The 12418-nt window shown below is 39.6% G+C and overlaps 1 protein-coding gene across 1 annotated transcript in view; it reads left to right on the plus strand.

Moving 5' to 3' along the window:
* Positions 1-18: 18 nt before the first annotated feature.
* Positions 19-12418, plus strand: part of LOC102013474 (translation initiation factor IF-2-like) — a gene marked incomplete at its 5' end in the record, with an annotated part of 133393 nt that continues 120993 nt past the window's right edge. Inside the window, 1 exon segment of the mRNA XM_013505824.1 lies at positions 19-366. Coding sequence (XP_013361278.1) covers positions 19-366 — 348 coding nt within the window.

Here is a 12418-nt window from a genome sequence, read left to right on the forward strand (position 1 = left end):
GCTTCCCTGCGTGGCGAGGCCCGGGGGCTGAAGGGACCCGGCTGGCGGCGTGCGGGCTCGTACCCTGGGCTCTTCGGCCTCCGCCTCCCCTCCGTCGCCTTGCACCCCGCGCCCTGCCGCCCGCCTGGTTCTCGGCCCAGGGCTTCGCGGGGAAGGGAGAGCAGACGGCAAGGGAAGCGTGGGGTTCGCGGAGGATCGTCGAGGTTCCTGCCGGAGGAACCGCCCCGCCGCAGTCGAGGTAGCTTCCGTGCCCTGTCCCGGCCGGGCCTGGGGCCCCTCGGAGCCCAGACCGCCGCCTGCGCGCGTCCCCACCTGGCGGGGACGAAGGTGTTCGGCCCGAAGGACGAGCCCGGGGGTGTTGGCAAGGTGAATGCAATCTCGAGAGCCCAGGCTTTCTATGTGTGTGACACTTCTACTCCAGGACTTCCCTGATACAAAATGTAATCTCTGACCAAATCCAAATTTGAAAAAGGGACATTAACCTCTAAAGAAAGGATGGAAAATCTTTCCACCCTTTTATGCTGAGTTGGCACCAAAGTATTAGTTCTGTGAAAGCACTTTAATACATCAAACGGGCCAGAGGAATGCAACTTTTTTTTTTTAATTAAAAGAAGCCTAAAGACAAATTACTTAGGAACTGCATGTTCAAAGTTATATATAGACCAGGTTCCTTACTGTCTACTAGGACTGGGAGCGCGTTTTCAGTTGTTTTATGAATATTTAAAAATTTCATTACTGATGTTGGTAATTGTAGGCTATTCACAATTCAGAACAATACTTTATTTAAGCAATGATAAACACACCACCCCAAAATTATACTGTGCTAGAGGTAGGGCTACTAACTGGCCAATTTAAAGAGGGTACTTTTATTTATACTTGCACTATTCTAGGAGATGTGAGTGTTTTCATTTAAAACTCAGGACAATTGGATTAAAGTTATTGTAATGATAAAGAGTTTTAACTCTGAGCCAGGCATGGTGGCACACATGCCTGTAATCCCAGCACTGGGGAGGCAGGCAGGAGGATTGTTGCAAGTTGGAGACCAGCCTGGGTTACAAAGTGAGCTCAAGGCCAGCCTGAACTGCATAGCTAGACCCTGTCTCAGAAAGACAAAACAAACAAACAAACAAACAAACAAACCCAAAAAACAAAACAAACAAAACATTAAGTGGAGGAATGACAATGAGGAAGGCCCATGGAAAAGTTCAACTCTGCAGTTTCCTAAAATAGGTAGGTAGTCACAAATGCTTTTTAAAGTTTGTCCAGAAATTTCAAAAGCTTGAGATTAACATTTTGTGTAATGTCTGTAGTATAAATCTGCAACCCATGTGGTCCACATATACAGCAGTACCATATTCAAAACAAAAACCACAGATGAAAACCTGAAGCCTAATTTACTTATTTATTTGTTTTTTTTTTCGTGTACCGGGAATCAAACTCACGACCTCACGCTTGCCGGGTAGTCTCTGTGCCGCTGAGCTAAATCCTCAGCCCCAGAGTAATTTAAAAATAATGCAAAAAATTATCATACCTGAACACTGTGAAACAGATGCTGTATGTCCTAAGCATTATATTCTAAACACTTTCTTTTCTCATTCATTCACTCCTGCCCCATGCAGTGGCTGCTTTTGTGCTTTTGAAAATTTGCCCTAGTCTTCTTTTTTTAAATCCCTGTCTGTCTACTTCTCTTTCCTCCTCAGTCAAAATAACACAAACAAAATTGATACAGCAAGCCAGGACCCTCTCCTTCTGGAGGTGAAGGAAGGGGAGTTGCTTTGGAATGAGTATTGTGTGTTCCAAAAATTCATATATCAAAGGCTAAATCCCTAATCCTGTTTGGATGTGGGGTCTCCTGGAGGTAATTAGGTCATAAGAGTTCCACCTCATGAATAGGATTAGGAACCCTTGTAAGACTAGACACCAAAAGATATGATCACTTTCTCTACTTTTTGCCAGAGGCTACAAGAAGATAGGCAGTCTCATCAGATTTTGGTGATGTGCTGGCAACTTCATCTTCAACTTCCCAGCCTCCAGAACTGTGAGAAATTTCTGTTGTTTAAGCATCTCAGCCTATTGGTATTCTGTTATAGCCTCCTCAGTTAAGAAACACAGCTGATAAAATTACATATTAATTTGTATTTCTCTTTCCAAACTAACTTTGTATTTTCACAGATATTGTCTATTAATATGGATAATTTGCTTCAATACAAGTGATTTCTTTTTAAAATAAGCCACCATGATAGGGTTGAAGCTTAGTAATCATACACATCCTGTGATTGTTTCCCTAAATTATAGAGAACAGAAGTCATTTGATCAACAATATCTATGAATAGCTTTCAAGATTATATTTTTACTAAGTAACTGTATAACTTTAAAATCTTTTGTTCCTTTTAGCTCAAAGAAGTTTAGCACTGAAAACAGAGCAGTCTCATATACCATCTTCTCCACCCACGTCTAGTTTGAATACAAAATCATCACTTTTATAGTGAATCTAGAGAGTTCTGTTATGTAACATTAGAGGGAGAGTGTACAACCATTGGGAGTTATTGGAAGTCAATCTTTTTTTTTTTGCCTTTTTTTTCTCCGGTACCGGGAACTGAACTCACGACCTTGCGCTTGCCAGGCAGGCACTTTTTGCCGCTGAGCTAAATCCCCAGCCCCTTTTTTTTTGCCTTTTTGAGACAGGGTCTCGCTATGCAGTTCAGGCTGGCCTTGAGCTCACTCTGTAGCCCAGGCTGGTCTTGAACTTGAAATGATCTTCCTGCCTCAGCCTCCTGAGTGCTGGGATTACAGGCGTGCCCCACCACACCCAGCTATTGGAAATCAAGTAAGCGGGATTTTAGACTTTTTTTTAAAACAGGGTTTTAGTATGCAATTTAGGCTGGCCTTGAACTTACTTTGTAGCCCAGACTGGCCTCGAATATGCAGTAATCCTCCTGCCTCAGCCTCCCAGAGTTCTGGGATTATAGGCATACGCCAGCCTTAAGACTTTTTAATTCTAATTTTTTTTGACTTTTTAATTTTAAGCATGCTTCACTAGCTTTGTGTCAGCCGTTCCTCATTATAATAAAATACTGAGGTAATCAACTTATAATGAAAAAAGATCTATTTTGTCTCAAAATTTTGGAGGATGCAGTTCAAAATCAGGTAGATTCATTACATTAACCCTTTGGTGGGGTTGGTAGATGGGAATGGTAGGGAGCACATGGTGAAGCAAACCGCACAACTTAGAGTTCAGAAGGGAGAAAGAGGATTCCACAATTCGCTCTAAGGGCATAATGAGCTAAGGATGTCCCACTAAGTCCCACCTCCTCTAAAGAAGATTAACCTTTGGTTAGGGCAGGCTTCTAACTGTGCCTGCTATATATAACTTTCAAGCATGGAGATGACGTGACAAGAACTGCCTCTCCATTTCTGTTGTTTTTTTTTGTCTTTTTGAGACAGGGTCTCACTGTGCAGTTCAGGCTGGCCTTGAGTTCACTTTGTAGCCCAGGCTAGTCTCGAACTCGCAACAGTCCTCCTCCCTCAGCCTTCCCAAGTGCTGGGATCACAGGCATGCGAGACCACGCCCGCTAAAAATTATGCAGTTTGAGGTAAGAAATATGATTTCATTCTGTTTGATTTTTTTTTTTTTTTTGCATCAGGAATCGAACTCAGGACCATATGCTTACCAGGCAGGCACCGTGCCGCTGAGCTGTATCCCCAGCCCAGCCTCCTAAAATGTTCATCAACTTTCAATAATAGCTCCACGCTGAGACTGGGTTTTTATATATAGACCTTTGTGGGACATTTAGTATCTTAAATTTCTTCAAATTGTCCCAGGGTTAGCCATTTACCTAAATTAAAATAAACTACATCTCTTTTCTTTGCTATAACCTTTTAAATATTCACAAACCAGCAGTGATTTTAAAAAACATAAGCATAAAGAAAATTTATAATCCTCATTATTTTTTCCATTACATCAAGCAATAAAACTGACTTCCAAAAGTCAAAGCTTTCTTAATGAATAAGGCAATGTAAACAGGGCATACCAACCTCTTATTTTGAGTTGCATTCACTTTGAAACACTTCTTCCTGCCCCAACCAGGCTGTAAACATGGCCCATCTTTCTCAGAAGAAAATATTTTGATCAAATTTCTCAGACCCTGTATTGCTAAAGTTAATATTTGTGTGAATTAAGTTAGGATAATACTTAAGTTGGCCAGACACTGGACTAGAACTTCATATAGGAAACCCCTGGTATAAAATTTCAGTGGTTGGCAGGAGAGGTGCCATTGTTGTTGAAGTCTTTTGACAATACTCTCCTGTGCTCCAAGCCAGAAGAGAAACTGATTTTTAGTGAGTACAGTATAAGTGTGCATATATATATGGAGAGAGAGAGGGAGGGAGAGAGAGAGAGAGGAAGAAGGGGTGGGAGAGGGAGAGAGAGAGAGGGAGAGACCAGTTGTACATGGTCTCATATGTATGTATATATACATATAAATATGGAGAGAGAGTGAGATTTATTTTGAGCAATTGGCTTGTACACTTGTGAGAATTGGAAAATCCAAACCCCATAAGGCCAGAAAGCTGAAAACTCCTGCAACACTTGAAATTGTAGTCTGTAGCCTAAAATCTATACATAGGATTTCCGTATTATGAGGCAAACTTCCTTCTTCTCTGAAAAACCTCAGTTTTTGCTTTTATGTCCTTAAACTGGTAGAGGCCCAGCCCGATGGTAGTTTCTTTTACTTAAAGTCAGCTGATTATAAATGTTAACCACATTGGCAAAATATTCTTCGCACTAACATGTAGACTTACATTTGTGCACCAAATGAGGTGGGGATTTTGGAAGACGATAGGATCACACTGACATGTAGACTAACATTTGGCAAAAGAACTGGGCACCACAGTTTTGGAAGTTTACACATTAAATCAACCTTCAATAGCATTTCCTTAAAGGTAGGTTGATAAATATGTTTAAAAACATAAACCTGTTAGTGAACAATATAAACATGGTCTCGTTAAGAAAACATCCCTTTGTTTTCAGTTTCTTTGCTCTTTTCCTTCAGTTGTACAGTTGTGATGCTAGATGGAGATAAGAAAGGGAAAACTGGATGCCTGTTTTCAGAAGCCAGTTTCAGCAAAACCATATCAAATATTTGTACTAAAACACTGGGGACAGTGCATCCATTAAGACAAAAAATAGGCAAATAAGTTGGTCACAAGCTATTCAAACATAGAGATATGTTGCTGTGGTTCGAATGTATCCCCTTGAAAATTCAGGTATTGCTAATGTGGTAGTATTGACAGATGGGGCCTTTCCACTCTGATTATGCCCTCCGAGTTCTTTCTTGTAAGTAAGATTAGGTCCTATTATGGTTTAGATTTAGAATGTCCCAGCAGAACTTCAGGCGTTGAGAGGTGGAAATTTTGAAAGATGGTAGGATCATGGGAGCGCTATACTCTCAGTGAATTAATCCACTGGGGAGTCCAGAGCTGAATGTGCTGTTAGCTGGAGTGTGCTCGGAAGAGGTGGGTCGCTGGCTCAGGACTCTGCTTCCTAGCCATCATGGCTTGTTGCTGGGACAAAATACCCAGCACTCACAATGTAAAGAAGGCTAGGCTATTCTGACTTACATTTTCAGCCCACAGTTGGCTGCAAGGCAGGATGGGGGGTGCAAGAGAAAGCTGCTCACTCATGGCTGTCAGGAAGCAGAGAGAGAAGGGAGGAGCCAAGAAGGGAGACGTATCCTTCCGGGTCACATTCCCAGTGACCTGCCTTTTCTGAGTAGGCCCCACCTCCTAACAGCACGTCTAGCCCTGAACTCATGTGTGGATGAATCTGTGTGTAGTCACCTTCCAAAAATCTACCTCTGAGTGCATGAGACTTTGGGGGACATTCCAGATACAAACCACCGCACCTTATAGAAAGGGCTGTAGGAGAGAATTTCTCTTCTTTGCCCATCTGCCTTCTGCCAAGTGAAGACAGCATTTCTCCTCCACAGAGGATACAGCAGTAAGGTCTCATCTTGGAAGCAGAGAAGAGCCCTCACCAGATACCTTGATTCCTACTGGTGTCTTGATTTTGGACTCCCAGCTCCTACAAGTGTGAGAAATAAATTTGGTTCTTATAAATTTCCAAATTTGAACTATTTTGATAAAGGAGCACTAATGAGCTGACACATGTGAACTTTACATATTAGAAGTTATATTATGAATAAAGGGCCACATAAAGTCATAAAGGCAATAGTGGTGTAGGTATATAAAAGGATTTAAATATGACTTGGCCCCTAGATGAAAGGAAGTTTTATGGACCTGTAAGGACATCTTTGCAAACCTTGCTCATTACTTTTTCAATGAAGGCAGATAGAAAGGGAGAGGCCATAAACTTAGAAAATTGCATCCAAGACCGAGTCACTCCTTTAAAGCAAGTAACATCAGTTGTACCACAGAGATAGCTAGAATTAATCCAACTCACACAGCAAGTCCTGGCACTTAATGGCTTAATTAGAATAATTATGGGTAAGCTTTATGAATCTGCTTTGTCAGCGGATGATCCAATGAGATGTTACCATAAAGAACATATTCCCACCCCACCCCTGACCCAGGAGCAGCTTAAAATATGGACTAATGTTATATGTTAATAATTACTTGTGATGTGGTTGGCAGAAATACGTTGTAATGGTATGCTCACAGGAGTGCTTTAGGAGATAATTTAAGCAGGTCAGGTTTTTCTCTATATTGTACGAGGGTTTCTATTAACTTTTCTTTTGAAAAGATGAATGTTGTGTATATAGACTTTATGTGAGTAATGGGAAGAAAGATAGAAATTATAACAGAGAAAGCCTTTTTTTCAGTGTTTTTATGCTAAAGTATTTATACTTTTTTTCCAGAAGAAAAGTTGGTGAAAGTAATAAAGGTAGCTATGACCTACATCAGTAGTAACAACTACAACAAATAGGGACAGTATGTGTGAAAGGAAACAGCAGAACAAAGTTGTTGGCTTGGGAATTTTCTGTTTTCATTTTGCTTTTATTTTTATTTTTTAAATTTATTTTTAAAATAAAAGAAGGAAAACATATTAAGAAACAGACCTCCATTTACAAAATAGAATAAGAATGATACAAGCAATACTGAATTACAGATAAAGTGGTAGGAAATTAACAATGGTTGTTGTATTACATATTGATATCTTCAAAGTGGTTTCTCAGGAAAACAAATAGAAACATACAAGATTGATCAAATAAGTAATCATTAACTGTTCCTTTCAGTAGAGTGATAGAAGTCAATAGTATATCTATGTTAGCTACCCTGTATATACATACATATATAATTTCCCCTTCTTTCTTTTCTCTTTTCCCTCACCCTCATTTTGCTTTTAATTGCAGATGTATAAATACTGAGTTCTCATAGTGCTGAGGAACTGAAATGAAAGACTAATACTTCTTATCAGATGTTCAGTGTTAATGTTATACAAAAAGGTGCACAATTCTAAGATGTTAAAATGCCTCAGTGACAGCTGTTGGGGGAATAAAACTCACTGGTTCCTTAATGTGCGTGGGATGGAGCTTTTGCTAATTACACTGAGCTCTTTCAACTTTATAATCTCTTTAATTTGGAAGACCTAAAATTAAGTGATGACTATTTTCAGTTTTCTGCAATGGTATAGTACTTACTCAATTTTAATATTTTAAGACAGGTAACTCATTAAATATATAACTAAATATTTAAAAATACTTTGTTTTGTGGAATTCTGCATAGATTTGTATTTACAAGTCAATAAATTATAATTTAAGAGAGATTTTGAAAAATCCATGAGGCACCACTCCTCCCTTTACATTCATTTCTTCCATGTTTAAACCAATCACCTCATGCCTTTGAATACCATCTGTGTGAGAGGACCCCATCATTAATAGTTTAGCTTCAGATATCCTCGAATACCAGACTACAGCTAACAGCTTGGTGAATATCTCTTCTTGGCTGTCTAGACATTTCATGTGTGTCACGTTCTAAAGTGAACCCATGACTTTTCCTGTTCTCCAACTTATACTTGCTCTTCTTTCATTCTTTATCTCAGCATAATTCTACCCATAGCTCAAGCCAAAGATTTTGGAGGCAACAGTGACTCTTTTCTTTCTCTGACCTCCTGTAAGCCATCTAGGAGCAAACCTCTTGACTCATCTTTTGGTTTTCAACTCTTTTTTGACCCACTCAAATGTAATTTTATATGGTTCAACTTAATGTAGTCTGAACCTGACCATACCCATCTCCATTAGATCAAGCTGTTGCATGCCCTTTTGAAATGTCTATCTGGATTCTACACAGGGTATTTCAGGATGAACATTTTATAAAAGTAAATCTGATCATGCTGTGCCTCTTTTCTAAAACCCCAGTGGCTCCCCATTTCACTCAGAATAAAAGACAAAGGCCTTACAGTGGTCTAGCAGGCCCCACGGTAACTGCTTCCTCATTTGCCATCTTCCCTAAACCCATGCTCCCTACTTCTCGCCTCATCTTCTACCACACTCCTCTCTCATTTCAACTGACTGACATGATCTATATTATTTTGCTATTGCTGTCATAATAAATGATCATAGATTACCATAAATTTGGCAGCTTAAAACATTTATTATCTTGCAGTTTTTTACTTCAGAGATCTTAGTTGGTGCCAGGTTGTTCTTCTGGTTGTTGGAAGAATGTAGAACCTTAATTTGATATAACACAGGTCCTGTTTATTTGCTGGCTGTTATGGGTCATCTTTCTTAATAGAGGGCTCTTCCTGGTCCTTGCCCACAGGGTCCTACATTTCAGAGTCAGCAACAGTGTGTGGTATCCTTTTCATACTCGGAATCCCTGATTCTTCCGTATGCTGGGTCTTTCTTCATTCAGTCAATGAATGTCCTCTGATTTTAAGGGCCCATGTGAATTTGTTGGACCCACATGGGTAATCTAGGATAACCTCTTTATCTTAAAGTCTGAAGCATTAATTACATCTGCAAAGTTCCTTTGCCAGGTAATAAACAATTCACAAATTCCAAGAATTAGAATGTTGCTAAGGTTTGGATACAGTGTGAATGCATCCCCTAAGGATTCAAGTGTTGAAATTTATTCCACTTGTGAGGTATAAGAGGGTGGAAACTTTGTCCAAGTGTTGTGTTTAAAGTTGGGGTCTTTGGGGGTTCCTAGAATTACTGTCATCAGAATAGAGTTCTACGATTGAATACTAGTAGATTTATAAGAGGGAGAGAAACCAGAGGATATGAATACACATACACATTTCTTGTTTCTTGCCATGTGACATCAAATATGACACCTTGAACCTCCAGAACAGTGAGCTCATTAAACTTATTTTCACTATAAAGTTAGCCAGCCTCAGGTATTTGGTTACAGTAATGTAAAATGGACTAATACAAGCATAGACATCTTTGGGGGATTATGAATCTGCTTCTCATACAGCCTCTTTGAAGCAGATTTCTATTTAAGGCACATATGCCTAGGGTCCTGCTCCCTAGAATACTCTTCCCATGGATATAGTTACCTCATTGTATCACTCTTTTAGGTCTCTGAATTTTCCTAGGCCTCCAAATTATCATCAGATCCTGTTAGTCTCTCTGATCAGGTTTTTTTCTTTGTTTTGTGTGTGTGTGTGTCTTTTTGAGATAGAGTCTTGCTATGTAGTTCAGGCTGGCCTTCAGCCTACTTTGTAGCCCAGGCTGGTCTCGAACTCACAATGATCTTCCTGCCTCAGCCTCCCAAGTGCTGAGATTACAGGTGTGTGCCACCACCCCTGGCTCTGATCCGGTTGTAAAGGAAACATTCTCCAGTTATTCTTTTTTCCCTTTCATCTTCCTTTCCTTATTCACTTTTGGATTCCCCCCATCTACAGAAGTTTCTCGTAAGTGGTAAATATTGAACAAATATTTGTTGGATGAATGAAAATCACAAAAAACTCTAGAAGCCCTTTATTCATTAATCATTTCTTTATTTTTATTTTTTACTTTTATTTATTCATTTATTTTTTGAAACTGGGAATGGAACTCAGGACCTTGCACTTGCCAGGCAGGTGCTGTGCTGCTGAGCTATAGCCCAACCCCTATTCATTAATCATTTCTAAGAAAAAAGACTCATTAACTCTGAATTGACCTATAAGAAACACTTTAAAAATCTGAGGCATAAAAAATATCATTGAAACAACTTCCATATGCATCTCCTGATCTGTCATGGAGGAAAACATACAGCTTGGCATTATTGTCGTTAAATTATCTCAAGGATTTCATGTTTTCCATCACTAAATGCTAGCAAAATTTTAAATAATCTGTGGTAAAAACTTGAAATATCTCAACATCTAGTGTATAGTTTTCAGGATCCATTTTTTTTATTTCTTTGAGAATTAAAACATCACATTTGCCAATTATTGGTATTTCCTTAATTTTAAGTATTATGCAGATTACTGTATTGGCAGTGCACCCCACATCTGCAAATGACTGGAACCAGGAGAATAAACCACTCAGAGTTACCATTCTTTTTCTTTAACTCCCTTCTTAGGATGTTGGTTTTATCCTTTCCTGCTTGGGTTGCTTTCTTTGGAGTAAAGAATAATTTACACAATGAGATTTTAGAGGTTTTGCTTTTGTCTCTATCTGCATTGAGTAGGAATCTAAGCACTTTTTGGAAACTGAGCTAAATAGTCCCTTGTGAAGCACCAGTTCCTTCTGACATTTCACTTTCCTTTCGTCATTGTTATGGGTTCCAGTGGATATTTTTTATATTTGTAGCTCATTTATCAGACAGCTCCTTGTATAGTGTCTTTAGTTTCCTAAACATTTCCCTCTTCTCTTTCATCCTGGTTACTACTTTTGATAATAAGAGAAGACTATTCTACTGTTACCCATACCTCAGGAGTCATTTTTTATTTCAGATTTGTCAATGCAATCCTACTTATCCCTAAAATTAAAATAGATTTTTTTAAAAAGTGATTTTTGAGTTGGTGCTAAATGTAAGAAAAAAATGTATGATATATAGGGGGACAGTTTTATTCTCTAAATGTGGTGTTTAGAATCATGAGGCAGCAAGGTGGATACTTACTACAATGTAAATCCCTAGTTACCGAATCAGAATTGGAAGAGAATGGATAAGAGACTTAGGAACCAGCATTTTTTCCAACAAGTATCAGAGGTTATACTCTTCAAAATTTGAAAACTTTATCTGCCAAGGACATGCAGAAGCATAAATTTCTCCTATTATGGAACTAATATTATGTTTAGTATGGTAAGGCACAAAAATAGTGTATATCGAGTGAACGGTATAAATAGCTGGTGTACTTCAGTCACTGAGTCCAACTAGTAGGGATGGAGTGGTAGAATTTGAAGTTTGCTTCAGAAAGCAGATGTTTGTTCCTCATGTTAGGCACTCAAGAGCTCTTTGTCAGATTAAGGAGAAAAACTGTTCTAGGACTTCAGAGAAGATGGTGGAGTGGTGAGCAGCAGAGGAAGAGCCTCTCCAAGATTTGGTGCCCAGACACTGCTATACAGCAATATGAGGAAGAGAAGAAGGGAAGTTGGTCCCTAGGACCCAGGAAGGATCAATAGTGAGAAATGAAGCCCACTGGAGAGTAAAGAGAGACTTCAGTGAAGAAGAAGTAGGTGACAGGTGGTGCTTTTTCCCTGACCTCTGTCTCCCCATGTGGGAGAAATAGTTCGTACTAGTTGATGCATGGGGACTACTGGGGACCCCAGCTTCCACAAAGAAATGCAGCAGTGGACTCAGTGGACTACAGTGGCTGATGAGTTATACAGGCTCAAATATCCAGCAGAAAAAGGCTCTTGGCCAGTAGCCATCTTGGACAGAGGCCAGCTGAGGTCAGAACTCAGAACAGCTGCAAGCTGCATCTTGTAGTTCCCAATGACAGTGTCAGGCCCAGAGTTCAATTTGGCAGGAGGTCAGGGAGACCACTTCAAGCTGGCAGAAGGTGCACACACTGTTGCAGGCTGAACACTCAGGTTCCAGCCTTAAAGCCAGAAATCAGCCTGAACTTCAGGGAAACAAAAGAGGCAGGCTTCTGGGATTATCTGCTACCCTGCTGGCTTGCTGGGATTAATGAACTCAGATTTCAACTCTGTCTGCCCACGTTGGCTGCCAGTGACAGCAGAGACATGCCTTAAAGTGGACATTTTTTTCTTATTTATTTATTTATTTATTTATTTATTTTGGTTTTTTTCTGGTACCGGGAATCGAACTCATGACCTCGTGCTTGCCAGGCAGGCGCCGTGCCTCTGAGCTAAATCCCCAGCCCCAGACATTTTTTTTCTTATTACCTCTTTTTTGCTCTCCTTTGTTTGTTTGTTTGGTTTTTCTTCCTTTTCTTATTTTTCTATTTTAAAAATAAAAGGAGGAAAACATTAACAGATAGACAACCTTTTACAAAATAACAAAAGAA

The sequence above is a fragment of the Chinchilla lanigera genome, unplaced genomic scaffold (assembly GCF_000276665.1).
Source record: "Chinchilla lanigera isolate Chin_1 unplaced genomic scaffold, ChiLan1.0 scaffold00006, whole genome shotgun sequence".
NCBI classification, from domain to species: domain Eukaryota; kingdom Metazoa; phylum Chordata; class Mammalia; order Rodentia; family Chinchillidae; genus Chinchilla; species Chinchilla lanigera.